This window comes from Kwoniella europaea, chromosome 1 (genome assembly GCF_036810445.1).
Source record: "Kwoniella europaea PYCC6329 chromosome 1, complete sequence".
NCBI classification, from domain to species: Eukaryota; Fungi; Basidiomycota; class Tremellomycetes; order Tremellales; family Cryptococcaceae; genus Kwoniella; species Kwoniella europaea.
The window spans coordinates 15485764-15498929 of NC_089487.1; the positions used below are offsets into that span (position 1 = coordinate 15485764).

At 44.9% G+C, this 13166-nt stretch overlaps 5 protein-coding genes across 5 annotated transcripts; 2 read left to right on the forward strand and 3 right to left on the reverse strand.

Annotated features, from left to right (window-relative positions):
* Positions 1–8: 8 nt before the first annotated feature.
* Positions 9–1223, reverse strand: V865_005899 (uncharacterized protein; the record flags this gene model as incomplete). The annotated part of the gene is made up of 6 exons (XM_066229665.1): positions 9–75; positions 152–255; positions 382–450; positions 546–587; positions 673–1070; positions 1169–1223. The coding sequence occupies 6 exons, from the start codon at positions 1221–1223 to the stop codon at positions 9–11; spliced, it is 735 nt and encodes a 244-aa protein (XP_066085762.1).
* Positions 1224–2303: 1080 nt separating this feature from the next.
* Positions 2304–3284, reverse strand: V865_005900 (uncharacterized protein; the record flags this gene model as incomplete). Its single annotated transcript, XM_066229666.1, has 1 exon — positions 2304–3284. The coding sequence occupies one exon, from the start codon at positions 3282–3284 to the stop codon at positions 2304–2306; it is 981 nt and encodes a 326-aa protein (XP_066085763.1).
* Positions 3285–4015: 731 nt separating this feature from the next.
* V865_005901 (uncharacterized protein) lies at positions 4016–7000 on the forward strand (the record flags this gene model as incomplete). Its single annotated transcript, XM_066229667.1, has 10 exons — positions 4016–4300; positions 4373–4561; positions 4626–4923; positions 5007–5136; positions 5187–5274; positions 5334–5434; positions 5495–5578; positions 5649–5944; positions 6016–6251; positions 6338–7000. The coding sequence occupies 10 exons, from the start codon at positions 4016–4018 to the stop codon at positions 6998–7000; spliced, it is 2370 nt and encodes a 789-aa protein (XP_066085764.1).
* A 1129-nt stretch (positions 7001–8129) lies between these two features.
* On the forward strand, positions 8130–10480 carry V865_005902 (uncharacterized protein; the record flags this gene model as incomplete). Its single annotated transcript, XM_066229668.1, has 9 exons — positions 8130–8363; positions 8493–8784; positions 8864–8952; positions 9024–9365; positions 9446–9510; positions 9583–9666; positions 9726–10067; positions 10134–10279; positions 10347–10480. 9 exons carry the CDS (start codon positions 8130–8132, stop codon positions 10478–10480), a joined length of 1728 nt encoding a protein of 575 aa, XP_066085765.1.
* Positions 10481–10814: 334 nt separating this feature from the next.
* V865_005903 (uncharacterized protein) lies at positions 10815–11378 on the reverse strand (the record flags this gene model as incomplete). The annotated part of the gene is made up of 2 exons (XM_066229669.1): positions 10815–11219; positions 11313–11378. The coding sequence occupies 2 exons, from the start codon at positions 11376–11378 to the stop codon at positions 10815–10817; spliced, it is 471 nt and encodes a 156-aa protein (XP_066085766.1).
* Between the last annotated feature and the right edge of the window lie 1788 nt (positions 11379–13166).

The following is a 13166-nucleotide window of genomic DNA, read 5'->3' on the forward strand; positions in this document are numbered from 1 at the left end:
TCAATGGTTTACATCTTTGATTTAGCTTTTTCCTCCTCCTCCTTGATCCTCTGTAATGCTTTCTGAGCAGCAGGTCTATCATCACACATCAATCAAGTAAGCTAAAGAACTATATCATCACATGTATCAAAAGATTAAAAGATATACGTACCTCTCTAGTACTCTCTTGTACCATCTCTTTAGCCCATCACCAACATTGAATGCTCCAGCTCGAGTACCAGCAAGGAGGGAGTTGATAGCGAAGAACATCATGAACTGTATTTATCGTTCATGTGTCAGCTCAAATCCTCATTCAGGATATTAGGAGTTTGAAGGATACTGGAAAGGTAAGGCGTAGGGATGGGATGGGATAGTATTCTGATCATACATTAAAACACTCACATCGCCTGATCCTGGTTTATCGGTCCCAGAGAACCAGCCGTGTTGGGTCTTGTTGATAGCTGATTCGGCCTGAGTACGCACCCCCAGGAGAATAGAACAATGGTCAGTACGCGATCCGGCATGGATATATCAGATATAAAAGCTTGGGACGGAATTGAACCCACGAAATCAATGGTATTTTGCATTTGAGGACCCAAATATTTAGTCTACAAATATCGAACCGATGTAAGTGAATTAGCTCTTAAAATCACTAAATAGAGTATGTATTAGAGATAGGCGAAGTTCACTCACAGTTAAGAATCCACTATAACCCTGTACAGCCTTCTTATCCCCCTCGTCCAACTGTCCCACTACCATTCCGTTTACCCAGGCGTTGGATGTCGCACCGACAATAGCAGAAGCTTGAAAGAGATTCATCATACTTCCTTCGGCATAGTGACTCCAAAATACATCATCATCTGTCGAATCCACTTGAACGTCCAATCGATCTTTGTTAGATTGGATGTCAGGAAGTCGTAGAAGTTTGTAGATTATATATGCGGATTCAGTTAATGTTTGACCATCAAGAATCAAAGCCGGCGCTTTGCCAGTGGGAGATATTTTGAGTAGGGAAGGTGGAGCGGTCCGAGAAGGACCTCGAATATGGACTTGGACGGTGTAAGGGAGCGATAATTCTTCGAGGAGCCAGACTACAATCAACATCATCAGTATCGTACCAGGATCTCACTTTGTATTGGCTTATGGGTTATATGGATTGAGTGGAAGGAGGACGACGGTGAATACTCACATATTCGCTCTGAGCGGGAGGCATTCAAGTGATGAAGGATGATTTCGGGTGACATGGTGAGATATCAGTGTAGTGAATAGGTTGCCAAATGATGTCTATCAGCTGAGGGGCGAAGTGATGATTTTTGAGAATGTAGATGGAGTGCAGCCAATGTACATTATGTAGTTGAAAAGTGGAAACGACCTGATCACGGTGATGGGTGATGGATGACCTTTGACTCACTCCGACTAATCCGGATAAAACACGACACGGATTTAACCGAGATGCAGGAGGCAGAAGGAAGTGGTGATATCATGCCGTACACCTTGCCATACCCACGACACATACTCGTGCTGTATGGAAATGCTGACAAGAGATGTAACATGGTAAATGACATTACGTTACAGGATATACAGGGGACTCCAATCAAAACATACAAGCACATAGACAACTAATCAGACTGGCGATAGATTATTGAGTAAAAATAGCTAAGATGACGCTGTATGTGACATGATGGAAGCGATGGCAATCAAGATAGGATAATCTACAATGCAAATGATATGATGATAATATGGATGATGAGAACAATGAACATGCAGACAACTAACAAGCACAAGGAAAAGAAAGGGGTAACGGCAAATGCTCTCGCCTATCGACCCAAGTAAGCGAGATGAAGACCATAATATTAAACAAATTGTGGATAGGGATTGCGACGACCTCCTTGAAGTGTGCTTCTCGAGAATGTCAAGCTGGTGTAATGTACGATGTCGCACAAGAGAGAAGGGATCGCACCAAGCTACAATGGTGGATAGAGGGTAGTATCCACGTAGCGGACACATGGGGTCCAAGAGACATGACGTGGTGGAAGATAATGAGATAATGAGATTATCAGATGTAAATGTTGGTTTTCGAGATTTCGGGTCGTTGTTGTCGTTAGATCGTAAACTGAGTCATTGACATTTGATCCTTTGTTTGTTTCTTTTTTTAGATTGACGCCATGAAATATAAGCTTTTCTCTTTGAGCTATCATTGTGCGTTGTTGAACGAGGACATCATTATGTTTCTATTTGGAGAACTGCTATCATCGCCTGAAGTCAGCCTTATGATTTTTCGGTTAACAGTAAAGCAGACAATCGTCCAGACTCACCAATACCATTTATTCGTCCACCTCCATGCTCTTCCAATCCTTGTGCCCACCAGTCTGAGTCTGCAATCCGCTTCTGAGTCTACTTGGACCTCTTCCACCTACTCCCACACCCAGAGCTCTTCCCATCCCTCGTCCATAACCCAACTTGAAAACGTTATTCATCTCCGTCCCGAGCGCTTCTACCTCAGCCATAAATAGCTTATGTCGGGTCTTCGTTAGTTTACCATCGATAGGTCCAGGTGTGAAAGTGGGACTGGGGTTCATATCGATATCCCTCGAGAAGCTTGATGAAGGAGAAGGATCTGATACAGCTCGACTGAGAGAGGGTGGTTCGAGAGGGACACCTAAGATTGGTGTAGATGCTAGTGGAGAAGGTATATGTATGTGTGAATGAGATTTATTCGATGAGGATAAGTTAGGTGAACTAGGTATGATGGTGGTATGATTAGAGGTGTTCCCATCGATAGGTGAAGAAGGTGTTGTATCGGTTTCGTCCACGAGTAAACCAATGATCGAAGATGAGTTCGAATAAGATCTTGGTCGTTTAGTCACTGGACCACTCTGAGTATCGTAATTGAGCGTGGGCGTAGGTGTGGATGGCCTACTTGTAGTATCAATATCCATTCGACTTGATGAACCAGATGATTCTCCAAAGGATGAGATATAGGTAGGCGTGGAGGTCAAGGTCGTGTGAGCAGGAGGTTCTTTCTTGATACTTGATGAAGGCGTTGGATTCCTGAATTTCAGTTTGATAGTAGGTCTCTTCTCCTCTCTTGGCTGATCTTCACCCTCAACCTCAATGCTATCCTCCCTATGTCTCTTATGTCCTCTAGTAGGTTTCCAGGTGGTGGACGTGCTGAGCATCAAGCGGAGTTTGGGTAGTTGTCGGGGAGAAGAAGGTGAGAGTGGAGTGGGATCGTAAGTAGTTGAGGACATTGTCGTTGGCGTGGAAGAGTAGGTGGATGTAGAAGAGGATGATCTATGGGGCATCATCATGTGTTGTCTTGCCTCTGTGTTTCACGGTGAAGGAAGGATGATGATATGATTAGATTGATGTACTAGATGAATCAGTCAGTCGATGACAAGAGGAGGTTGACGAGGATGTGAAGGGAGAAGAAGGAATCGACTGATGTTGTCTGTACCCGGATGAGTATGAGTGAGGATCTGAATCAACACTGACTCACTTGAAACTGAAACGGCGGGTCGAATGGTAACCCTGAAGATCTGTTGGTTTTTGGTGGAAAGGCGTGGTTGCCTCGATTCCACCTTGATCAACACTTTGAAAGCTCGCTCAGCAGTTTGCGAAGTACCGCACTGCTGAGGAGAGGCTGGGAAGGAGGTGGCAATGGTGATGGTGATGGTGACGGTGATGATGTATGAGATGTAGGATGATGGATTCGGGATTTACCATTTAGGTTGATGGTTGATTGGGTCATTCGGTGATGCACGGTTCTCCTCTTGGGTTGTTTACTCTGCTCTACTCTACTCTACCGGTAATCATAACCGAGCAAATCAGCTTTCCCACGCTATCTTTTCTACCCGTTGGGAGCATCTATGTATCACGTGACATCACACCCGATATCGCAAAAAGTTGGAATTCAGTTGGCAAGCAGACAAGAGGACATGTCATGTTGGGGTCGATACAATTGATGCTTGATTCACGAATCATTCAGCAATCTCACTCTCTTAGCATAGCGCAGTCTAGCGGAAAGGTAGACAGGATGACATCCCTACTTCCCCTGCTCACCTCTCTCCCCTTCACTCATCCCTCTTTCTCACCCCTCCTCCAATCCCACAAACCATTCTCTCATCCTTCTCAACTCCCCCAGTCATCGCTAAACAAATGGCTAAACCGGCTCAACTCAACAATACTTTCAAGAGATGATAGCTCAGATAGAAGAGCGGCATGTGATATTGCTGAGCTGGTGATACGTATGGACGAAGAGGGATATGTGATGACGACTTATGGTAAAGGATGGGTAGGGACTTGTCTTGGTGTTTTATCTGTAAGTTACTGCAATACACCCTCGAACGTACAATTAGCTAGGACTCACTCGTCTCCGCACTTCAATCTTCAGTCTCCTTCAAGCTCCATCCTTAATATACCATCTTACTTGACATTGATGAGAACATTGGTCATCTCGAGCTCGCAATACCCATCGTTCGAAAGGGAAGTTATACACCCTATAACAGGTAAAATGTCCGTGTCGTTAGGGAAATTGTTCGAAAGGAGTATATCTGAAAGTCGACCAGAATGGGATATCATTGTCAGTCATCATAACCTTCCTGCTCTAACATACAATCAGTTAACCTGTTTTTACTATCATACAGCTTGATCTCCTTTCGATCGTTCGACAACTAATCATTCACGCGCCAGCCCCTTTCAGACCGTTGTTACCGACTCTCAAACCTTCTCTGTTCAACTTGATACTTCAGATACCTACTCCCACCAATCCATACCCCTCGATCCCCGACGAGATCCGCAAATCCGCTTCCGCGCTGGTAGCCACTTTACATGTGACTGCCGGTAAAGCCAATTCGCCTCAGTCGTGGGGTATGGAGATTCGGGAGGCTCTAGGAGGATTCGGAAGAGCTATGAGTGGACTGACTACTGATGGTTGGGAAGAAGGTCAGTGAATCTCCCTCTCAGGTAGCTCGCATTGTCTGTCATTGAAAACACAAGCTAATACGTGCTCTTTGACTATGATACAGAACCTACCAAAGCCCAACCTCCGAACCCGCCGTCCGCATTACCTGAATTGCCTGTAGATCCTCTAAGTAGATTACCTGTAGCTTTGGATTGGGCAGAAGGGTTCACCGAAGTCATCCTTGCTCTACTGAGGTCAGCACCTCTCACAATCGTCACAGGGTACAAAGCTGATCTTATAGCAGATACCCCACTGCGCGACCTGTACCTGTCCCTATCGCTCAGATAGTATCTGCGGGATTGAGATGTCTCGCAATCACTCTTGACACGCCTGTAAGTTCAGTCGTTTCGTTATCTTTCGTGAACTGTAAACTGAGAATTATGACACGCAGACTGTACCGTACATCTCACCTCAACACCATGCTGCTTTGCTCGCTTCTTCGCCCAGGATATGGACGATAGGCATGCAGCTCATCGGAAGTGTAGCTATTGCGTGAGTTAAGAGTCTACCTCATGAAGAATATTGAATACTGACTGCAAGGATATAATGCAGATGTGGAGATCACCTCTTCCCTCACCTAGGTAATATACTGGATCATACGGTATGGTTGGCGGAGAGACTTCCAGCAAGTATGACGTGAGTGCTATATTCCGTCGTACTCACCCAAAACTGAGTCCTCTGTGCTGAAAGTAATGATGATTCGCAGTGATACACAGATACAATTACTCAAATTTCATCACCTTCTCCTCACCATCTTCCCTCCGGCGGTTGTACCCCTCGAGTATCCTACCCGACTTCTCAGATTATGCTTGACAAAGGTCCAGCCGCTACTGGAGAATCGAACAAAATCGGATATCTCTTCTGGAAATGTCGGTGGAGGTGGTAAGAGAGGTAAGAAAAGAGCTAGAAACGCCGAAGATGGGTTGGTAGGTGGATTAGAAGGGAGAGAGGGTAGGACCGTTGGAGTTGATGAAGTGAAAGTTATCGTTTGTGCTTTACAATGTGAGTGGTTCGCTTTATACGTCCTCCTGCCCCTTCAACTCGCTAATAAATCAAATTCATTCAAATCATAGTGGTTCCCCTCTTACACCCTACTCCACTACTCTCACCATCACTGCTCACATTCTCTATCCGCCTTCACCTCTCGCTGCATCTATCGATACCCTCCCTTGGAGGTATACTATCCTCTTCGTCTGCCCAAAGTGAATTGCGCGAGAGTGTGCATGACGTGTTGGAAAAGGCAGTCTTGATGACTGAGGGAGAAGGAGGTACAGGAAGAGGATGGAAGAGTCTGATCATCTCTGTGCTCGTAAGTATACCCTCCTGTTCAATGAAAACTCGATATGTGCGATAGACGGTGAATGTCGAACTGACGCGGATTTCTTTTGTCGATAGGACCAGCATTCCGAAAGCCTCGCTCCGATCCTACATCCCTCTTTACCACCACTCATGCGACCAATGCCACCTTTATCACAATTGCATCTTTTTGTGAAAGAGGGAGAGGAGGAGAGGAAAGAAAGGATAGCAATGGGCTTTGGGATGACAGACGATGATGTTCTGGAAGAAGAATATCAAGAAGATGGGGAGGATGTCATTGTTGAGCAATCCGTAGTGAAGACTTCGACAATATCCAATGACACTATCGCTCAGCAGACCAGTGCAATTTCGCGCTCAATAGCTACCTCCAATACAACTCCTATAACGCAGGCGCAGACTGGCCCTTCAACACAGAAGCACGTAGAGGTGGAGTCGACTTTGGTCCCTGCTACTACACCTTCGGTCGTCACAAACCAGCCAACAGCTCCTGTGACCCATCTCGCTCAGGCTGAAGCATTCGCGACATCGCAATCATCAACCGTTGTATCCAATTTCATCTCACAGCCTTCTTCCTCCACTACGAAAATCAGCAGCCTGAGCGAAGAGAAGAAAAGTGACTTGGGTGATATAGTCATGTTAAACCAAGATGAGGATGAGGATGAAGAAGGTATACCGGAATTGGATAGTGGGAGTGATGATTTTGATGAGGATGAAGATGATGAGGAAGAAGAGGAGGAATGAGTCTGCAAAGGCAATACTTAGTGGAAATCCAAATATGTGGTAGTGTCCATTGCGTACTATACTGGTATAGCTTGACTAAATGTCAAGTGGACGATCGGATCATACATTCCATGTACAGCGATGTATCATCATTTGATCTTGGATCGCTCAATGACGTGAGTCAATTGAAATGGATATTGGTGAGATGCTTGACCGATAATGGACAATATCGGGACTGTATATACACACTGTACGCTTGACCAGGATCGTGGAACTGCCAACCTTGGTATATAGCACCAATATTACACCGCAAGATCCTTTTTATGGTTATATTGGCGGTACAAGATATCCATGAAGGCACTGAGTGTACCTTACTCGAACGGCCCGGCGAGGTAGGAAGGTGAGTAGTTTGGAAGCTCTACAGGCCTATCTTACCTATATTCCCAGTGGTTTGGAAGTCGGCGAAGTCAGATGTTCAGTCATGTTGTGAACAGCCCGCTTAAGATCACAAGTTCAATAGATCATCTTGATCCATCTTGAACAAGATTGAATTTGATATCTTTGACATGTTGAAGAAGTACGAAGAACCCATCAATAGTCCGAGATCCGAATTGCGGTAGAATTGATCTTACCCAATCCATCCACAGCAGCACAAAGAAACTCACAAATTCATGTTCTCTTCTGGTGATATCTATCGAAATATTGGTAATTGGTAAAGTAAAGACCTGAATTGATCATGTGGATACCCCTTAAAGTATCGTTTTAGGTTTTCAAGGTTATGATGTTTAACTACCCTGCCAAGACCTTCTTCATTCCTCATTGCAATCATATGCTGCCACTTTTTACATCGCGCTCTCCCCCTTGGTCAACTTACTCGATTTTATCTCTCCCTTTTAATCCCTTGGCATTCGGATGGATACTCTATCTTAAGACTCATCTTTTGCTTTACTAAGCTCGACAACATCGATGCATTGCGGAATGAGTTTGGACCGATTGAACACAAAGTAGTCCGGTGGACCTCTGGGCCCATTGGGGTGGTATGTGGGGACCATGGGGCGAAGAGGGGTATAAGATATCTCCAAACTTCTCATAAGTTTTCCTTCTTGACTCTCAACCCCGCCCAGATACAGCGAACATACACAGAGTCACGATGGGAGGAGCCAACTTTGCCAAGAAGGAGAACAACGTCATTGGTCTGACTGACGCTCAACTGAGAGCAGTCGCAGAAGATGTCGATCCGGAATTGATCAGGATCGGACACGAGGTGGTCTCAAGACAAAAGCAGGAGACGTTCGCACAAGCTTGGAGGAATCATTGGGGTGCAGGAATGTGGAGTTTGTTCTTGAGTTGTGCTTTATTCATGGAAGGTTATGATACTGGATTGGTGAGTGTTGTACCGTACCTCACTCCCCCACTTTACTATCCTCATATCCTCATACTGTATATCTGAATAAAGTTCAATAACTGATATATTCTCTTTTCCTTTTTTCCAAAAAAAAATTGTTTAATACAGATCTCCACGTTCTACGGTATGCCTCAATTCCAAGCCAAGTTCGGTAAACCCCATAATGGCAAGCTGGTCATTCCGGCCTCATATCAAGGAGCTCTTTTGAATTTGGGTAAAGTCGGTCAATTGATCGGTCTGATCATCACTGGTACATGTCAAGAGCGATACGGTTCGAAGAAAACCTACATCTGGGGTATGGTCGCTATGACGGCATCGATCTTCTTGGCGGTCTTCTCGATCAATCTCGATATGTTGATCGGCGCAGAGCTGGCTATGGGTATTCCCTGGGGAATGTTCCGTGAGTCATACTTACTTCGTGGCTCTCGATCTCTTATATAAAAGTAGATGACTGATATAAGATGTTTGATCATGAATAGAAACCCTTGCTACAGCTTATGCTGCTGAGATCTGCCCTATCAAATTAAGAGGTTACTTGGCTGCCTTCGCCTCAGTCGGATGGGGAGGTGTAAGTTTCACTTCACTTTGTGTCTTTTGTACCGTTTCCAATTACATACTGATTTTTTTCATCGAGTGTAGGGTGGTTTCCTTGCCTCTGGTGTGCTCAAAGGAGCCCTGCACCTCAATGGCAATTTGGCATGGAAGGTCCCCTTCGCCCTTCAATGGATCTGGCCAGTCCCATTGGCTCTAGGATGTTTCTTCGCTCCTGAAAGTGCATGGTGGTTAGTCCGAAAGGGAAGATTCGAAGATGCCAAAGCGACCTTGGTCAGAACTGCCCGACAAAATTTCTACGCAGAGAATGAAGCTGAGGGTTATATCGCTTATATGAGACATACCGATGCGATGGAAGAGTTGGAAGCTAAGAATGGAAGCTGGACTGAACTTTTCAAGAAAGGTCCTACTCTCAGACGAACTGAAATTGTAAGTCAACTACCACCCCACATACTTTGAGAGGAAAGATGTCCAGCTGATTGAGATTGTGATTTGATTTGATTTGCTAGATGATTGGTACCTGGATTGTGCAAGTGGCGAATGGAAATATGATTACTGGTTTGACTGTTGAATTGTGAGTACTTTCCCCATCTACTAGGTAACCATCATGGTGATGGTGGCTGACTGAGAGGTGTTGTGTTCTTAGCCTCAAACAAGCAGGTATGAGCACCAAAGAAGCCTTCAACATGAATCTCATCCTCCATGCTATGGGTATCGTCGGTGTTGGTCTGTAAGTCAAAGTGACTATAAACGCTACCGTATCTTGCTGATCATGCATGTCTTGTCTAGCTCTTGGATTTTCCTCGGATACTTCGGACGAAGACCAATCTACTTATCCGGTTTACTTTCCGAAGCTGCCTGTTTGTTACCCATCGGTATCCTAGGATTCGTCGAGAAGAGCAATGCAAGTCTCAAGGCGACTGGTGGTTTGATGATCATGATAAACTTGATCTTCCATTTCTCACTTGGTCCAGTATGTTATTCGATCGTCGGTGAATTGCCTCCATCAAGATTGAGATCTAGAGCCATCGTCATGGGTAGATTCATCTACGTCGTCTGTGCCATCATCTTCCAACAAATCAACACTAGGATGGTAGCTGCCGATGGATGGAACCTTAAAGCTAAGAGCGGGTATGTCGCAAACCACCACCGATTTAGAACATCATGCTGATTGTCTGATGGTCGTTCGATATACAGTCTTTTCTGGGTAGGATGCAATGCCTTTTGTCTCCTTTGGGCGTTCTTCAGATTACCCGAAACTGGTGGAAGATCATTCACAGAGCTCGATATCTTATTTGCCAACAAGGTCCCAGCTAGGAAATTCAAGAATACCATCGTCAGAGGTAAGTCCCGATTTAACGATAAGATACCGGCAATATTACCATTGCTGACAATCGGGCACGTTTACAGACGAAGCTGCCGAATATGGTGCACAAGGTAAAGAAGCTGTCGATGTCGTTCAAGATGAGAAAGAAGCTGTTGAAGATGTTCATGTCGAACATGCTGGAAACAACCAACGAACAGCTACTCATACCTTGACTTAACGGCAATAAGTCATTCAAGATCTACCACTCAACTACAGTTGGGATTTGGTCAATTGACATGGGGAATTCAGGAATTATCTATCTTAGTACATCCATCTTATAGCTGATCGTATCAATCATCAAATTCAAATTGGTCTGGGTCAGGTTCGCTTGCTTATCCATCCTTCTTAATTATGGGTTTACAATAGTTCTATTTATGTACTGAAGCCGATGGAAAGAGGAGACGAAATGTATTGCTGCGATGATCATCCATTAAGGTCAATTTGTTCGTAAGTAAACAATATTGCTTTCAGCTTTGTAAACATGAAGAAGTCAAACAACCGACCTGCAACTGCTACTTCTTTTTCCTGTTCCAACGATCAGAAGTCATCGCTAGATTGTATTCCGCTTCCACACGATCGGAAGTGGTTTCTTGAAAGTATGGGCCAACAATGGAGGTATGACCACTTCCGAGTGCAAGGGGAGCATGTCCCTCAGCTTCACATCCTTCGCAGTAAGACCTCCATACTCCGGAATGCTGGATCTCAGCTAATGCCTCCCGGTATTTTTCTGGAAACCTCTCCAAGGATTTGATATTGCCTTCGCTGTTGATAGGCTTTACTATGGTGATATAAGGCGGAGCAGCTTGGGTGTGAAGGGCGTTTCGACAGCCTATCAAACCGTTGGTACTTTCGTAGGTAACTGTCACTTGGTTACACCAGAGTTCGTAGTCTCTGTTGACATGAGCAATGGCAGAGCTCTGCAGAATTTCTGTGGTTCAAGACAGCAATCATCAGTGGTTGCATTCTCACTATGTCTGGGAATACTGTGATCAGGAGAGTATAGAGCTTACACAATCATCCGTCTTGCCTTTGAAAAGTTGCTCAACACTTTGGGAAATAAAGACACTCTGACCCATGACGAGCGATTGAGCAGTCGTGGAAGTACAATCTTCTTGATAGATTCGCCTTCAAGAGCCACCACAAGCTGGATACAAAGCTTGTATTGAAGGATCCGAAAGGTCTCTTTGGGGATTACGTTCAGAACGTCTGAGTGTTGTTAACTTGTATGGGGTATCTTCATGCAGATGGGATAAGTCTACTGTAATTGTGATTTTAGACGATGGTGTCCCGCAATTCTCGAGCTCTGTCATTTCAGGTGTTCGTTCACCATTCCGAATCGAGACTACTCTAGATGAAGACATCTGGCAAAATGACGTATGACAGGAGGACTGTCATATATATGCTAGCCCTCGTCCGATATGTATTGAAGACTGTGTATATATAGCCATACAGAGTACCTTCTTGAGGGTGGCAAGAAGCTCGAAACTGTTCAAGAGGAAAATATTGTGATAGGCTGGTAGAATGTCGTGTCCTTACATTGCAAGAATGTACCCCTGCAGCTCAAAATGTAGACTAAGCATCTTTTTGCCGGAAGCCATGCAACGGATCAGGACTGAAAGGGAGATTTCCACTCAAGATCTGACTTATGGGCCTAGAGGGAATTCTTTGCCATAGTTCAATGCGTCCCATTTCGGTGCACATTTTGTCATGGCCGAAGCGGAGCAGAAAAAGAATAAGATAAATGGATCATATGACGAAGTGAAACACTCATGTACATTCCCAAATATAAATAACCAGTCAGATCCTGCACATAGTTTCAAGTGATGATTCCCTCGTCAGACTGGACTATGTATCAACAATACACGGGTACGACTTCGGATGGCATATTTCTTGGTCAACACCCAAGCCCAATGTCTCTATCGATTGGGAATTGGAAGGGACTTAGGTGAGACAAGTTGTCACTACCAATCAAGACAAGAGAAATGAGAATGTCGGGCTTACTTCCGTCCCATGATTGATGACGATACAGCAGTAGCCATGAAGCGCAGTTCATGGAAAGGTTCCCGTCTACATAACTTGCTATGGTCATGCAAAAATTTTGCATTCTGTCGCAAATCAGCAGCTATGGCCGAGTGGTCTAAGGCGGTGGACTTAAGTTGTGTATCGTTAAAGATCTGACTGAAACCCACTGGGAAACCGCGTGAGTTCGAACCTCACTGGCTGCAGAATTATCAACCTTTTTGTTTTCTACCTTTCTTCTTTACATTTCGAGACCTGTAACAGTCGTTTTGAGATGAAAATTGATGGATTTGGAGCGTTTTGGATAGAAGTGGTGAAACTGCCACATTCGCCACACTCATTTTGGCTTAAGGTTTGTCGCGCGTCGTATGGGTCCTTTGGCTGATACTGCGCCACAGTTGATTGATCGGTGTGTAAAGATAGGCTGTGAGCTCTGTGAGGGATGCATGGTCCGTTGCATGCATTCGGATCATACAATACATGGTGATTGGGTTGCTTGCTGACATTTTCAAAGGTCATTCACATATATGCAGCTGGTGAGATTGAAACCCTCCTGGATCGGCGCCGGGGGACATTACGTCAAGCGATTCGAGGCCAAGAATTCTCGGCCAATTCCTAAAACCTCGTCATATCAACGTCCACGTCGAGAGAGCAAGAGAGGGACGTGTGCCTTTCTCACACCCAACATTCACCCTTGAAGATCATTTTGCCCCTCACTCCTACATCACTTGACAGATTAAGATTGTTATTGCCGCTCCAAGGAATCTTAAGGGGTAAAGCGGAACTGTGTCAACGTTAGAAAGGAGGGGTGAGCTGCTAGTACGCACTACACACTTCATCACATT